Consider the following 13276-nt stretch of genomic DNA (forward strand, 5'->3'; position numbering starts at 1 on the left):
AATAATCAGTTGAACTTTAAAAAAGCCCAAAGTCCAACCCAAAAGATCTTACCATCTTCCAGAGAAAGCACTGTTCCCAAACTGATCCAAACTGCTCTATTGTAATTCAGCCTTTACCTTCGTGACGAATGTGCATCATTTTGTAACACGTGTTATAATGCTCGCATTGATGCTAGCGTGGCACGCCCTCATACTCTGCTTCTGACTGGCTAGTAGTCCTTACCGACGCGCTGCGCATGTGCGACTTCCAACAAAGATGGTGCAGAAGGGTGATGTCTCACTCTTTTACAATATGGTGTTTGTTTTTAAAATGAAACAACATAAACCTATTCTGGTACAACCTCTTAATACAATCATGAACATAATCTGAGCACTTTAAATGATGATGTGTTAGTGTCCAACTTAATTATTACATACAGTACACCCAAACAGAGTTTCAGGTATTTGCTCACTCTCCTCTCAGAAACTATCCGCAATCTTGTCACATACCCCGTTCCCGTTCCACAGCATGTTGAGACCTTTCAGCCTTATCTGTCTCTGCTCCGTATCGGCAAGGCTTGCGTGTTTCATTCTCTGTGCTGATAAAAGCACTGATTCCTATCTGCTGTACCACACGTTGGTACCTCGTTGTTCAGCTATCCCTCAGTGCTTTGTGTGGTTTCCTTTTATTTCCAACCTCCACATGTTTCTCTGGATTTCTTTCATTCTCCTTTTCTAATCATTAATTTTGTCTGTTTGTAAAACTCTACTTCCTCAGTGCTGCCCTCTTCTGTTCTCTCTTGTGTCCAAAATCTCCTCACTACTTCTTTACATGTTGTTTATGGTCTCTTGTAAAGTCAAGCATGCTTTGGATGGCCCAGCTGACCCTTTGTGGCTTCTCACAGGGAAGGAGTGGAAGTGCTGATGGCCGACCTCCCGGTCCCAGCAGAAGAGTTCTCCTTCGGACGCTCCAAGATCTTCATCAGGAACCCAAGAACGGTAGAAGACTGATTTAAGCAGCTCTACTTCCCATTTTGACATATGTTTTGTATGTTTTGACATCTGCTGTGTACTCCGTTCGATCAAGCTGTGTTTGAATGTCTAGTTCCAGTGTGCTCAGCTGCCACTGTTTTCTCACAGTATGATGTTTGTGAAGCAGGGTGGGCTGCTCTCGGAGCCCCCCGCTTCAGCAATTAGCATGCAACCACCAGAAGAAGAAAAGAACCCACATGGTTTCACTTAACCACCCCATCTAACATGGGAAATGAGCGTCTTTACTCAGGCCCTTCCAATGCTCCAGCCTGCAGCGTTTGAGTGGACGTTCTCCCCACCCAGTAAAACAAAAACCCAACAAAGCTTGGAATAACATGATCTCATAGTGGGAGAATTTTTCTTCTTCTATAATTGCTTTTTTTTTTTTTATCCGATCAACTTATCTGCCTTGTACATCTGCAGCTGTGAAATCACTACATAGTCTAGTTGAGTGGATTTGAACCCGCGTTTCCAGACATTATATCTTTTGGCTGATAATCTAATGCAGACACGCCTCCTATTTTAATTGCATTGATTTTATTGTGTAATTATCGGGGACAACACCTATGACATGATCACAGCAAGGGGTTTAGTGGATAAAGAAGTATAGACCTTTTTACTGACCTGGAGGCTTGACCAAAATGTATTCTGCACATTGGGACTCTACAGTTCTGGTTAGATACTCTTGTCGTTGTTCGGCCATTATTTCTCTGTAATACATTTAGACTCCGCGCCAAACAAATAAAAATAATTTGAGTAAATTTAAAAACAAAACATTTATTGTCAAAATTCAGTACTTGTATTTCTGTATACTTTTGCAGTGATGTCGTTTTATTGGTTTTGAGTTTCTAAAGTAATGACAGAGGTCTGACGCTGATTGTTGTCACCATTTGGAGAAATCTGGAGTAAGGCGTAGCGTTACGTTACTACAGACCCAAGATGGGCTCCCTGCAGATGAAACACATTGCGATGGGTGGCAGCAAGATAGTAAAATGTTGTACTCACCACCAGCAGATAGATTGGACTTTATACTTGATATCGCTGAATCAGTACTTGCTGAGATAAAAAATTCCATTGATCTCCTAGGTGGAGAAGTTTTCCTTTTTACATAACTTTGATGTCTCCTTGACCTTATTGAAGGAATTAAAAAAGATACTTCACTTGGCGAAAGATGTGGTACCTGCCAACTTTAACAACAGACAGGACTCTGTAAGTTAGGGTGTTTTCTCGCCGCTTAATGCCGTTACCTTCCTACTCTCCCCGCAGCTCTTCTTCCTTGAGGAGAGGAGGAGGCAATGCCTGCAAGACCTGGCCACACTCATTCAGAAGATCTACCGTGGCTGGAAGTGCCGCAGCCACTTCCTGCTGCTGAAAAAGAGTCAGATAGTGGTGGCGGCGTGGTACCGGCGATATGCGGTGAGGCTCTTGAAGGCGGAATGCAATGTCACAAAACCAAAACGAAACCGATTGACAGACGGCATTGCTGCCTGAAGTGTAGTTTATTCCCTATGGGGTTTTAATTTCTTCCTTTTCCATCTCACAGCAAGAAAAGAAATACCAGAAGATCAAGAGTGCCACCACTGTGGTGCAGTCCTACACCAGAGGATGGCAGGTGTGTGCACTTTCCTAAGAATTCCCTACGTTCAGAATAAACATGTAGCGTGCAGAAATCATGGAGGGAAACAATGTCCGCTTGTTTACTCACCCCCGACCGGCACCGGCAGATGTGGGCCCACCAAGAGCCTGGGTTTGACGGAGGTTTCCGCCATAAAGGACGTAATTCCTCGCCACTTTTGCACCAAGTGCTTGTTCTTGAGAGGGAATTATTGGAAATAATTTGTCTTTGTAAGTTATAGAGTGTGGTCCAGACCTACTCTATGTGAAACGTGTCTTGAGAGAACTGTTGTGTTTTGATACAAAAAATTGAATTGACTGTAAATTTGCCACCAGGCCCGCAAACTCCTGAGAGAGCTGAAGTATCAGAAGAGGTGTGAAGAGGCAGTGACCACCATCTCGGCCTTCTGGCACGGCACCCAGGTACTGAGAGGGACGTTTTTACCTTAGCCCAGCATCAGCCTGACTATGATACAGGCTTTTTTTTTTTCTTTTCTTTTCTTTTTTTAAATCTCATGCAGTGTTGCTGCCAAATCGCCGAACGGTTTTACAAAACGTTCGGTTCTTTAACAGAGCTATCCTTGATGTCATTGCTGCTGTTTCCCTTTTGATCCTGCTTCTTTTTTTTATTTTATTTTTTGCTGATCACACAACTGCCACTTCTCTTTTTCTCCCCCCCCCCTCCCCATCTCCCCCTCCCCTCCTTTTCTTAATTCCTTTCCTTCTCACTCTTCCTCAAACCTGCCTTTACCCAACACACACCACGTCCCACCAGGCTCGGATGGAGCTGAGGCGTCTAAAACAAGAGGCGCGGAATAAACACGCCGTGACAGTAATTTGGGCATATTGGCAGGGAACCAAGGTATTTCCACCCAGCCGGAGTGTGTCTCTGTCCCAGCTGTCTTGTCTTCCCTGTTCGCCATGTCCCGTCCCATCCCCTTCCCACTGTGAGGACAGCCTCATACAGTAGCGGCCCCTCTGATTGAACGTTGACCCCCGCCCTTCCGTTGCCCACTGGTCGGATTGATGTCCCTCACTGTTGTTCGTCCCGTTTTCTGTTTTGTAGCTGTTCCACGTCGGATCGTCGTTTTCATTGTTGGTAAAATTGTTGGAAAAATATCATAATATGGCAAAAGTGGTCTCTTTTCCAGGTTTCAAGCTTCATTACAGTATAGTGATTTCATTTTCTGAACTTACCAGACTGTTTTAACTATTCTATTATTTGCCTTTACCCACTTCGTCATTATATCCACATTACTGATGATTATTTATCAGAAATGTGTGTAAAAATTTACAAATATTTTCTCCATATCGCCCAGCCCTAACTGCATCTCGGATCCTTTATGTTACAGATCTGTTCAACCACGCAGTGCCCACCAAACGGATGTTTTTTTTACTGTGTTATTTACTCTGGCTCACGCTGAGGCAGCTCTTTCTAATAAGCTGATCTGCTGACAGAAAAATACATAAGCATGGAATTGTGTCATTATGGCACATGTGTTGCCACTTTATAAAGCCTCTGTGGCTGTGTTTAATCAAAGCCACTGTGCAGACTTTGTAGTCTGCAAGTATAACATCTTATCAGCATTTACTTAACAGCGTTATCGCTTGACATACCCTTGGTTGTCAATAATTCAAATTTTATTTCCAGGTCTCGCAGCCTGCTGATGACTGATTTCCGAGTCATAGATGGTGTTAACGATTATTCTGTGGTGTATGCAAACTTTGTTCTTAGCAAACATAATCAAGGCTTCTTTTTGCTTTGCCTCTTTTATGAAGCTGTAGATGATGTAATGATTATTCTTTATTTCCTCTTAAGCATGGGGTTTGCAGATTCCCAGAACGCGAGCACCACTGAAAGTCGCCGGCACGTTAATGTTAAGCACCCCGTTGTCCCATCTCTTGACATCCTTTGTTGTCTTTCGCCAATACTTTTTCACACCTACTCAGTATCTGACTTGGGACCATTAAGTTTTGAATGTCACTGACATTAACCCCCCCCCCCCCCCTTGCAACTGCCACCACTTTTCATCAGGCCCGGAGAGAGCTACGTCAGCTGAAGGAGGAGGCGAGGAATAGACATGCCGTATCGGTCATTTGGGCCGGCTGGCAGGGCACCAAGGTATTTGGGAAGCCTATTGACTTGACTTGCCGTGACTTGCCGCCTCCATCAAACCCCTCCACCCATCCACCCTCGAAGGAAAAAAAAAAAAAAACTCAACATACCCTTCATTCCGCTAAACCCAATCTAAACATTTCATATGTGATGTAAGGCAGTTTAGCCTCCGCCCTCTCAAACATGATGAGGTCATGTTTTGGGTGTGTTTTCAGCTTCTTCCTCCGAGGTCCATGCCTCACCAGTGCATGCTGCCTGCTCTCTGCATGACTTCTTCCTTACTTGTGTAGTTAATGCATGCTTACTCTTTGCATCACAGCACCGTTTGTCTTTTTTTAGATGGAAGTGTTTGGATCCTTTGAGGTCACCTCTGCTGCCCGAGTTGTGACTTTTGCTCTCCGCCCGTTGCTCTCAAAGTTCCACTAAAAGTCTGTTTCCATTCCAGAAGTTCCCCTGATAAATGTGTGCCATATTTGTTTCTGGAGTCTGGAGCAGTAGAGATGTACTTTTTATATTCTCTCCATGGTCACAGTGTGCGTGTGTGTGTGTGTGTGTTCAGGAAAAAACGGTGTCTCCCTCTTCTTCCTCTCATCTTCTTTCGCTTCATTTTCTTCTCGCTCTCCATCTCTTCCCGCCCCTTCTGAACAGGCTCGCAGGGAGCTGAGGACACTGAAGGAAGAGGCCAGGCGTAAGCATGCTGTCGCTGTGATTTGGGCCTACTGGCAGGGACTCAAGGTACCTACCAGCCCCACAGCGCAGCCATGACCAAAGTCTGCCACCCACCCATCACCCCTGACCCTCTTCATCCTCCTCAACCATCTGCTACATGCACACTTGTTCAGGAAGCCGGTGTCTGCCTAGGGCTGTTCTCACACTTTGCCCATATTGGCATTGCTTTAGACTGTGCTTTGGACGCAATGGCCGAGGTTAAGCACACTGGAACACGCGTGGTTACACATGATTATTGGCTGATAAAGAACATCAAATCATCTTTTGTTGCAATTCCCACAATCAAAACAGGGAAACCTTTGGCTTTATGTATATTCAACTAAAATTACCAAAAAGATCTAATATATGATAAACCACCGCAACATGTTCTACCTTAATTACTTGAGCAACGACTGATTTGTACTATTTGAAGTAATTACCGTAAAGTCAAGTTTAGTTTTTTTCTTGATAAAATGTTTTTTCTCCTATATGGAAATCCCATTTCTCGCTGCAGTGCCGTCTTGTGGGACTTGCAGTCCCCCTGCATCACCTCTGTGGCTCAGAGAAATGTAGTGAACCCAATGTCACCTCATCTTAAAGGTGTATTCCACCAAAATCAAAAGATTTCAAACATATCCAGTTTACCCCATCGGTTTCTAGCCATGCAGATTTCTCGTGATTAAGGTTTTGAGTTTTATTTGAAAAGTTACATTAGACACAATGAAAACCAAGCGCTGGTGACTCAAAATATTAATCCCCCCCCCTCACATCAACAGGTTTCAGTCGAACAATTTCTTTGGAAGGAAGTAATATGCAAAGTTGTAACAAATGTACTTAAAGGTTAACCTCCTCCCACAAATCCATAATTTTTTGTACATTAGAGATAATTATTATTCATATTTTTCTTTTTTAATGCTGACGATTTAAACCAACAGAGCCTGACTGACATGGCCAGAGTCTCTCTCTTCCTGATCTGTTCTTTTCTAAGCGTCCCCATCTGTCTGCCTCCTCTGCATCTGTGCAACTAACCTGACATAAAGCAGCACCATGTTGTGTGTCCAACAGCATTTGTTTTACTTGTGTGTTTTTGTGCCCTAGTTTCCTGTTACCTGTCACTCTGGTTTTACCAGAACAACTGTCATTCCATTGTGTTACTAAGGTACTTTGTGTTAATTGAACACCCTGTACCAAGCAACGCACAATGCATCTCTCAACAACTCAATTTGTGCAGTTAAGGTCAGCGTGAAGGCCATTTATCATAACCGTCAATGACTTCTCAGAAATTATTTCAGTCATTGTTATTTTAATGAATTCCAGCAATCTGGAGTTGACTTTGTTCCAGGTGTTGTTCCATTTTTGTGACTAACCCTTTGCTGTTGTTCTAGTGTGTTCCATTTGTCTTTACTGCCATCCTGCTATCAGTGTACGCCTTGTCTTTCCTACTTCTCATCTGACTAATGGCTGGAAAACGGTGATTGACAGTTTGTTTCTGCTTTCCTTTATTGCTATAAAAGGTCCGCAGAGAGTACAGGAAGTTCTTCAGGGCAAATGCAGGGAAGAAGATCTATGACTTCACTATCCAGAGAATTGTAAGTAAATAAATGAGTTAAAAACTGAATTGTTTGAAAACTGAGTTTTTTTTCATCAAAGATTCTTTAGAATGTCATTGACTTGCATTTATTTCCGTCTTTCCAGATGCAGAAGTACTTCCTGGGTCTGAAGAGCACCATGCCCTCCATGTCACCCATAGACAAGAGCTGGCCTGCCAGGCCTTACCGCTTCCTGGATGGAGTCCACAGAGAGCTGCCGAGAATCTTCCATCTCTGGAGGGTCGGTCTCAAATAACCAGAGCCATTCTCCTCTGTCTGTCCCATTCACCCACATTCAGTGATTTTAATATTGTGTAACACACACCTGGTAGACTGACATTATGGTCATTGACTTTAGTCAACCGTTTAACTCACAATCTAAAATAAAATCTATATTTTGGAGCACAGGCTGTAAAAGTCCATCCAAAAAGGGTCCAAGCACAAACCTGAGGCAACAATCCTGTCAGTTATTGATCGAATGTATACACAGAATGAACATAAGCAACGCGTCACAAGATCCATAGAACTCACTCCCGGAAAATCGAAACCATTGGCAATGGAAAATATTTTAATAAATAATGACAGATCCCATATTGAACTGCGGTTGCTGTGTGTGCGCTTGTGTGTTCAGTGCAAGAAATACAGGAGCCAATTCACAGAGGAGAAGAAGGCGGTGTATGAGGAGAAACTGGAGGCCAGTGAGATCTTCAAGGATAAGAAGGCTCTCTACCCGAGCAGGTACCTGAAATTCACTGGGACAGAGTGCTCTCTGGGTCACGGTACAGTAGGGGTGTGAATCTTCACTGGTCCAACGATTCAATATCCAGATGCGTCACCGCCTCAATATTATTATATATTGCTACACATGGTTTTCATCAAGTAAATCAAGCTCTTCTTTTTTTTGCATCTGCTCTTTTAAAAGACACTTCCTGAACACAGCACAAGGCAAAAACCAAAAAGAAACTTGATTGAAAATCAACTAGTAACTTCAGTAGGCAATAATCGATTATGGTCTATCACCAGACGTCTCCCGATACGATATAATCACGATACTTATGCCACAATACGATATATTGCTATTTTAAACATATTGCAATTTATAACTTTTTTTCCAACTTCTAATTGTTCACACTTTTAAATGATGTCTCCAAAAGGAAACTTTGTCACTATCTGTTTTATCTAAAAAGATACATTTCTCTATTTGTTCATATCACTTTAATTTTATTGCCGCAAAATGGGGATGTCAAGCAGGCAAACTGACCAACACATAAATTATAAAGATTGATGTTTATCTGTGTATTGATTTTTGCCACTAAAAAAATCGCAATAATATGCTGTATCGATTTTTATTTTTCTCCCACCCTTGTGTGTCACTGCATCAATGCAGAATCATCCGCATCGCATGGATGCAATGATTCATTCCAACACCCCTACTGTATAAGTATATACAAAATCTAGATAACCGAGATGATTAGCAAATCCCTCAATTTCAAGGTAAACAAATTGATTTGACCTCTTATGTGGCATGAAAAATGTGAATGTCTGTCGCAGCGTGAGCCAGCCCTTCAAAGGAGACTACCTGGAGATCAGCACGAACCCCAAGTATCAGAAACTCAACAGCGCTGTGGATGAGAAGGTCTTGCTGGCTGATGTGGTCAACAAGATCAACAGGGCCAATGGCAAGGTAAGGAAGATCACTCGCACTGCATTTTAGTTACATTTCCAGCTCCGATACAAAGCTAAATGGATTGTAAAAGTCCAAAAATACAAACTGCGATTACATGGGGACCCTGCTGTTTAGCTCCCACACAGGCCTTGGGGAGCAAAAAACTACTAAGTTGTTTTGATTGGTGTTTCACCCACGCTGCACTCTCTACCGCAATCTGATGCTTTTAGACATCTTAACAGCTGGCTTACTTTTTTCTTTTATGTTTTGCTCCAGCAGATAGCACATGTATTATGTTTTTACTCCTAACCCTGTCCCAGTTTTAAGCTCAGATAGGCACCTAAAAAGACAATTAGGTCTGTGCAATTGCTTTTGCCCTAGCACAATGTTAGTGTGACAGACAATTTCTGCTCCGGTTTGCAGGGTACCGCTCGAATCTTCCTGCTGACTAAGAAGAGCGTGGTCCTGGCCGACCAGAAGACAGGCCAGGTGAAGGCCAGCGTTCCCCTGCCAGACCTCGCCAGTGTGTCGGTCAGCACACAGAGCGACGGCTTCTTTGCTCTCAGACTCAAAGAGGTGACTTTTTGTGAGAAGAAAGAAAGTTGTTGTGACGTGTGGTTTCAGTTCAAGTATGATTTAGTATCGATCTCTCTCATAAAGAATGCAAGTAGGAGGATTTCCCAAAACGTCGAACTATCCCTGCTGGAACACTAAAGTGGACAAACGGCAGTCACTCGTGTTGTTTAGTTAAAATTCTGGTGGGCGATCTCATGCTTCAGGCAGTACTGATTTTAAAGTAATGATTCAAAACTTTTCTTTTTTTGTCCGATATTGTTGAGAAACGCAACTAATACACATTTTATAAAGTTGTGTTTTTCATTTTAACCAACTGACAAAATTGCCGGCGTGCAACCTACACCCACGCAGGCAAACACAAAATAAGAAACCAAGATGGCTGGACATTACATTTAAGCAATCACAAAAGATAGAACAAAAGATAGGAGAAGAAAGCAATAGAAGAATTTACGACAAAAAAGAATAATTGTGGGCGCCTGGGTAGCTCACCCGGTAGCGCAGACGCCCATATATAGAGGTTTACTCCTCGATGCAGCGTTCAACTCCAACCTGCGGCCCTTGGCTGCCTGTCATTACCCCCTTTCTCATCCCCCTTCATGTCTTCAACTGTCCTTTACAAATAAAGGCCGAAAATGCCCCAAAAATGATCAAACAAAAGAATAATTGTTCAAATCAACACTCATCAAAATATATGATTACAGGGAATGAACTTTCTGAGGTTTTCTGAAGCAAATGGCATTGTGTTCTTTTGCTTCAGGGGTCAGCTTCAGCCGTCAAAGGAGACTTCTTACTCAGCAGCGAACATCTGATCGAGATCATCACCAAACTGCACCGCACCGGGGCCACGGCTGCAGACAGCAAGCAGCTCAACGTCGACATCTCAGACGAGTAAGAGCCTGCAGAGTTAAATCCCGTCATTCTGGTCAGAGGATGTGATCGGCCTTCTGCCCGGATGATGATGATGATGATGATTTATGACATGGCTAATGTTTCTGTGTGGCAGGTTCCTTGTGCAGTTCAAGCATGACAAAGTGTGCGTGAAATTCATCCAGGGAGCCCCCAAGAACGGCAACAGCGTGTCGTGCAAGCGCAAGAACAACCGCCTGCTGGAGGTGTCGGTGCCCACAACAGCATAGTGCAGCTCCCAGGGCCAGATCGGGGGACGGTTAAACACCGAAACCACCACCCACTCCGAATCCTCTGCTCTCAAGAACCATCACCGGTGCCCACCCCGAGCCCAGAAACAGTGCAGTCATTCCGCTTGTGTTGTTTTTCCTTCAGTCTCTTCCTATCAGATTTACTATTGCACCACTATAGTTGTAACCATGTGCCACCTTATTTTATTATATTTTTTGGGGCAAAGAAAGCCCTTCTTTGGGTTGCACGCCACAGACGTTTTGGTTTAAAAAAAAAAAAAAAGTTCCACTGGTGTTTTGTAAAACTGGGATAAAGAGTTGAAGATGGAAGAGAGAGGAAGGAAAAAAAAATAAGATCTTGGTGGAGCACAAGAGACTTATGTATACCAGTGGCATGTTGATGATGATTGTTAATATCAGAGAAAAGATCATAAGAACTTTGTGACAGACTCCAGCCTCAACAGGCCTGGACTCAGCCGTTTTTTTAAGCGCCTCTGGCTTTTAGCGGACAGATTCACAGTAGAGATGAACTGGGAACCGTTGGGCTCTGCCTGTCGGATTTAGTTTCTCTGAAGAACTTAAATACTGCACTTGTTTTCACCTTGGTGTAACCAAAAGAGGATGAGCTGAAAAATAATTAGATTTTTTTATTTGATAGATTTATATAATATTCTGACACAAAGAACAGTGGGCAGTTGAGTCAAATGTAATTTGCTAGATAATTGTAAAAAACACTTTTGTATCCTCCTGTATGTGCCATGAACAGGTCCTGTGACTTGTTGCGTGTCGGTGGACAAATACAAACCGAAAATCCATGTAGGCGATGGACCCTGTTCTTAACGTCATTGCCAAAAAAAATAGATTGAATAGGCGATCTCATCAACCTGTGGTGGCAGTTTTCTTGTACGGTTTGTCAGCACTACACGTGATCAACTTCCATTTTCACTTGATCATTTCCCAGCTTTATTTCATCTGCAAAGATTAGACTTAATTCACATCCTTAACTCTTAGAACATCATGTATGACCCAAAGAAAGAGCCTCTCGCTTTTTGAGGGACACGATTTTAAGATACTGACAATGGCAGAACAGACATCCCAGTGGAAGGAAAAGTACCCAACCACGAGAAGCGAACGGTACTTCCATAATGTCTTCACCAGATTCAAAGCGTTCTCTGGCGCAAAGCGAAACCCTTGATATTGATCTTTTTCATTTGTGTGCAATAAATAAAAAGCTTCTATTCTTCCCAACAAAACCATAGTGAGAACCTATAGCAGTCGCCCTCACTGTACCATATAAGCTGTACATAGGTTCTGTAGGCTGGAAGCCCTGGTATGGACAAAGGGTTTCTGTAGTAGCCTAATTTTAATTGCAGTGCTTGTGAAATAGCCGTTCTTGCCAATGCAGCTTGAGTAATTGTGGTGCTTGACCCACTTTGACCTAATGTGTATTTTGGGGAAAGATTAAGTATTAAGCACACATGACAATAGATGCTTGATGTATCTGAAATAATCAAACTCGTTCCACCTTTTTAGTACGCACATGTACACATATTTACACGCAAACCAAATTTGATTGTCAAAGAAGCAATGAAGTGCTATATTTTCAGATATGTTGATTATAATCTTTATTTGGATGTACTGGTAGTGGGTTTTTTACTGTTGATTTCTAAGTCAACCAGATGTTTCTCTGGTGACGTGTGAGGGAATAACACAGCCAAACTTGATCTACTCATGTTTTGCGATCCAGGGTACCTGGGTTTCGTAAGTTTTGTATTTTTTAATGACACACACACACACACACACACACATACACACACCAGGGACTTGAGAAATCAGTCATTGCTGTCCCTGGCGATGGAACGATTGAGCTGAATGCCCATTTTTGATGTGTTGTTCTTCCTTGGCACTGCATAGTTTGACTGCAGTTCTGCTAAGGTGACACCTTCCTCCCCCTCTCCCTCTTCTCTGTTTCTTATTTGAACAGTTGATGGAGCTGCAAAAATGATGTCTGCATTCTTGTGTGCCTAATGTTAACCTGTGCTGAAAGACACGTGGAAATGTTTCAATAGATCTCAGTGTAACATTTACAAGTAATCTTTTTTTTAAATTAAACAAATCTGTAATAAATGTTATTGTGGGATTTTGTGCCACTTATTTATTATTTTGATATTTATTCCAGCATTGCTATTCATCATCCAAACCTACGCAAAAATGACACTTCTGACCCCAAGTCAATACTGAATGAAAGCGCTTTTTATGGAGCGCTCGGTGTGCAGCCAACAGTCGAAATCAGCCATCAAAGTACTGAATCTTTCATTCCCGTTAGGGTCTGAATTGCTATTTATTAGCAGTATCAATAAGGGGTTGGGCCGGGACTGAAACGTCTAATGGGGGTTACTGGCGTTGATGCTGGATGGCCAGTGCTTGTAATCAAGCAGCTGGCCAGATGTTTTCCATCACATATGGGGGAGCGCTGTCCTAGGGTTAAATTCCGCGGCTTGGGGAGAGCTGCCGGCAACAGGTCTCCAGGGAGCAGCCCTCAGATTGAGCACAGAGTGGTAAAAATAGCATACCATTTTGGGCTGCCCAGTACCCGGTTCCCAGCACTCTGCAGGCTGGGAAAGGAAGGAGGAGTCCCAACCTCCCTGCAGATATTAAACCCGCAGTGGGAGTTGGAATTGTACAAAGCACAATCCCATATACTGCTTAACCTGTAGTGTTCGTACAGTGATGCAGATCGGCATCAAGTCAGCACAACGGGGCAATAGGTCCTTGTTGCACCAGACGACCCACAGCAAAATAAGTAGTTGCATAGTAAAGTACAAATATTTATCAATTTTGTTTTATTCATCTTAGATTT

The 13276-nt window shown here is 42.9% G+C and overlaps 1 protein-coding gene across 13 annotated transcripts in view; it reads left to right on the top strand.

Moving 5' to 3' along the window:
• myo1b (myosin IB) overlaps positions 1-12556 on the top strand; it is a 61033-nt gene extending 48477 nt beyond the window's left edge. For 2 of the 13 annotated variants that reach the window (XM_034886648.1, XM_034886649.1), the window contains 14 exons: positions 885-978; positions 2278-2427; positions 2555-2623; positions 2962-3048; positions 3401-3487; positions 4661-4747; positions 5390-5476; positions 6964-7038; positions 7145-7279; positions 7670-7776; positions 8590-8722; positions 9128-9280; positions 10038-10168; positions 10284-12556. In XM_034886648.1, coding sequence (XP_034742539.1) covers positions 885-978; positions 2278-2427; positions 2555-2623; positions 2962-3048; positions 3401-3487; positions 4661-4747; positions 5390-5476; positions 6964-7038; positions 7145-7279; positions 7670-7776; positions 8590-8722; positions 9128-9280; positions 10038-10168; positions 10284-10416 — 1528 coding nt within the window. In that variant the 3' untranslated portion in view covers positions 10417-12556. The remainder of the gene's footprint in view (positions 1-884; positions 979-2277; positions 2428-2554; positions 2624-2961; positions 3049-3400; positions 3488-4660; positions 4748-5389; positions 5477-6963; positions 7039-7144; positions 7280-7669; positions 7777-8589; positions 8723-9127; positions 9281-10037; positions 10169-10283) is intronic. The other 11 variants (XM_034886650.1, XM_034886658.1, XM_034886654.1 and 8 more) reach the window with 7 other exon arrangements.
• Positions 12557-13276: the final 720 nt, after the last annotated feature.

The sequence above is a fragment of the Etheostoma cragini genome, chromosome 11, assembly GCF_013103735.1.
Source record: "Etheostoma cragini isolate CJK2018 chromosome 11, CSU_Ecrag_1.0, whole genome shotgun sequence".
NCBI lineage: Eukaryota > Metazoa > Chordata > Actinopteri > Perciformes > Percidae > Etheostoma > Etheostoma cragini.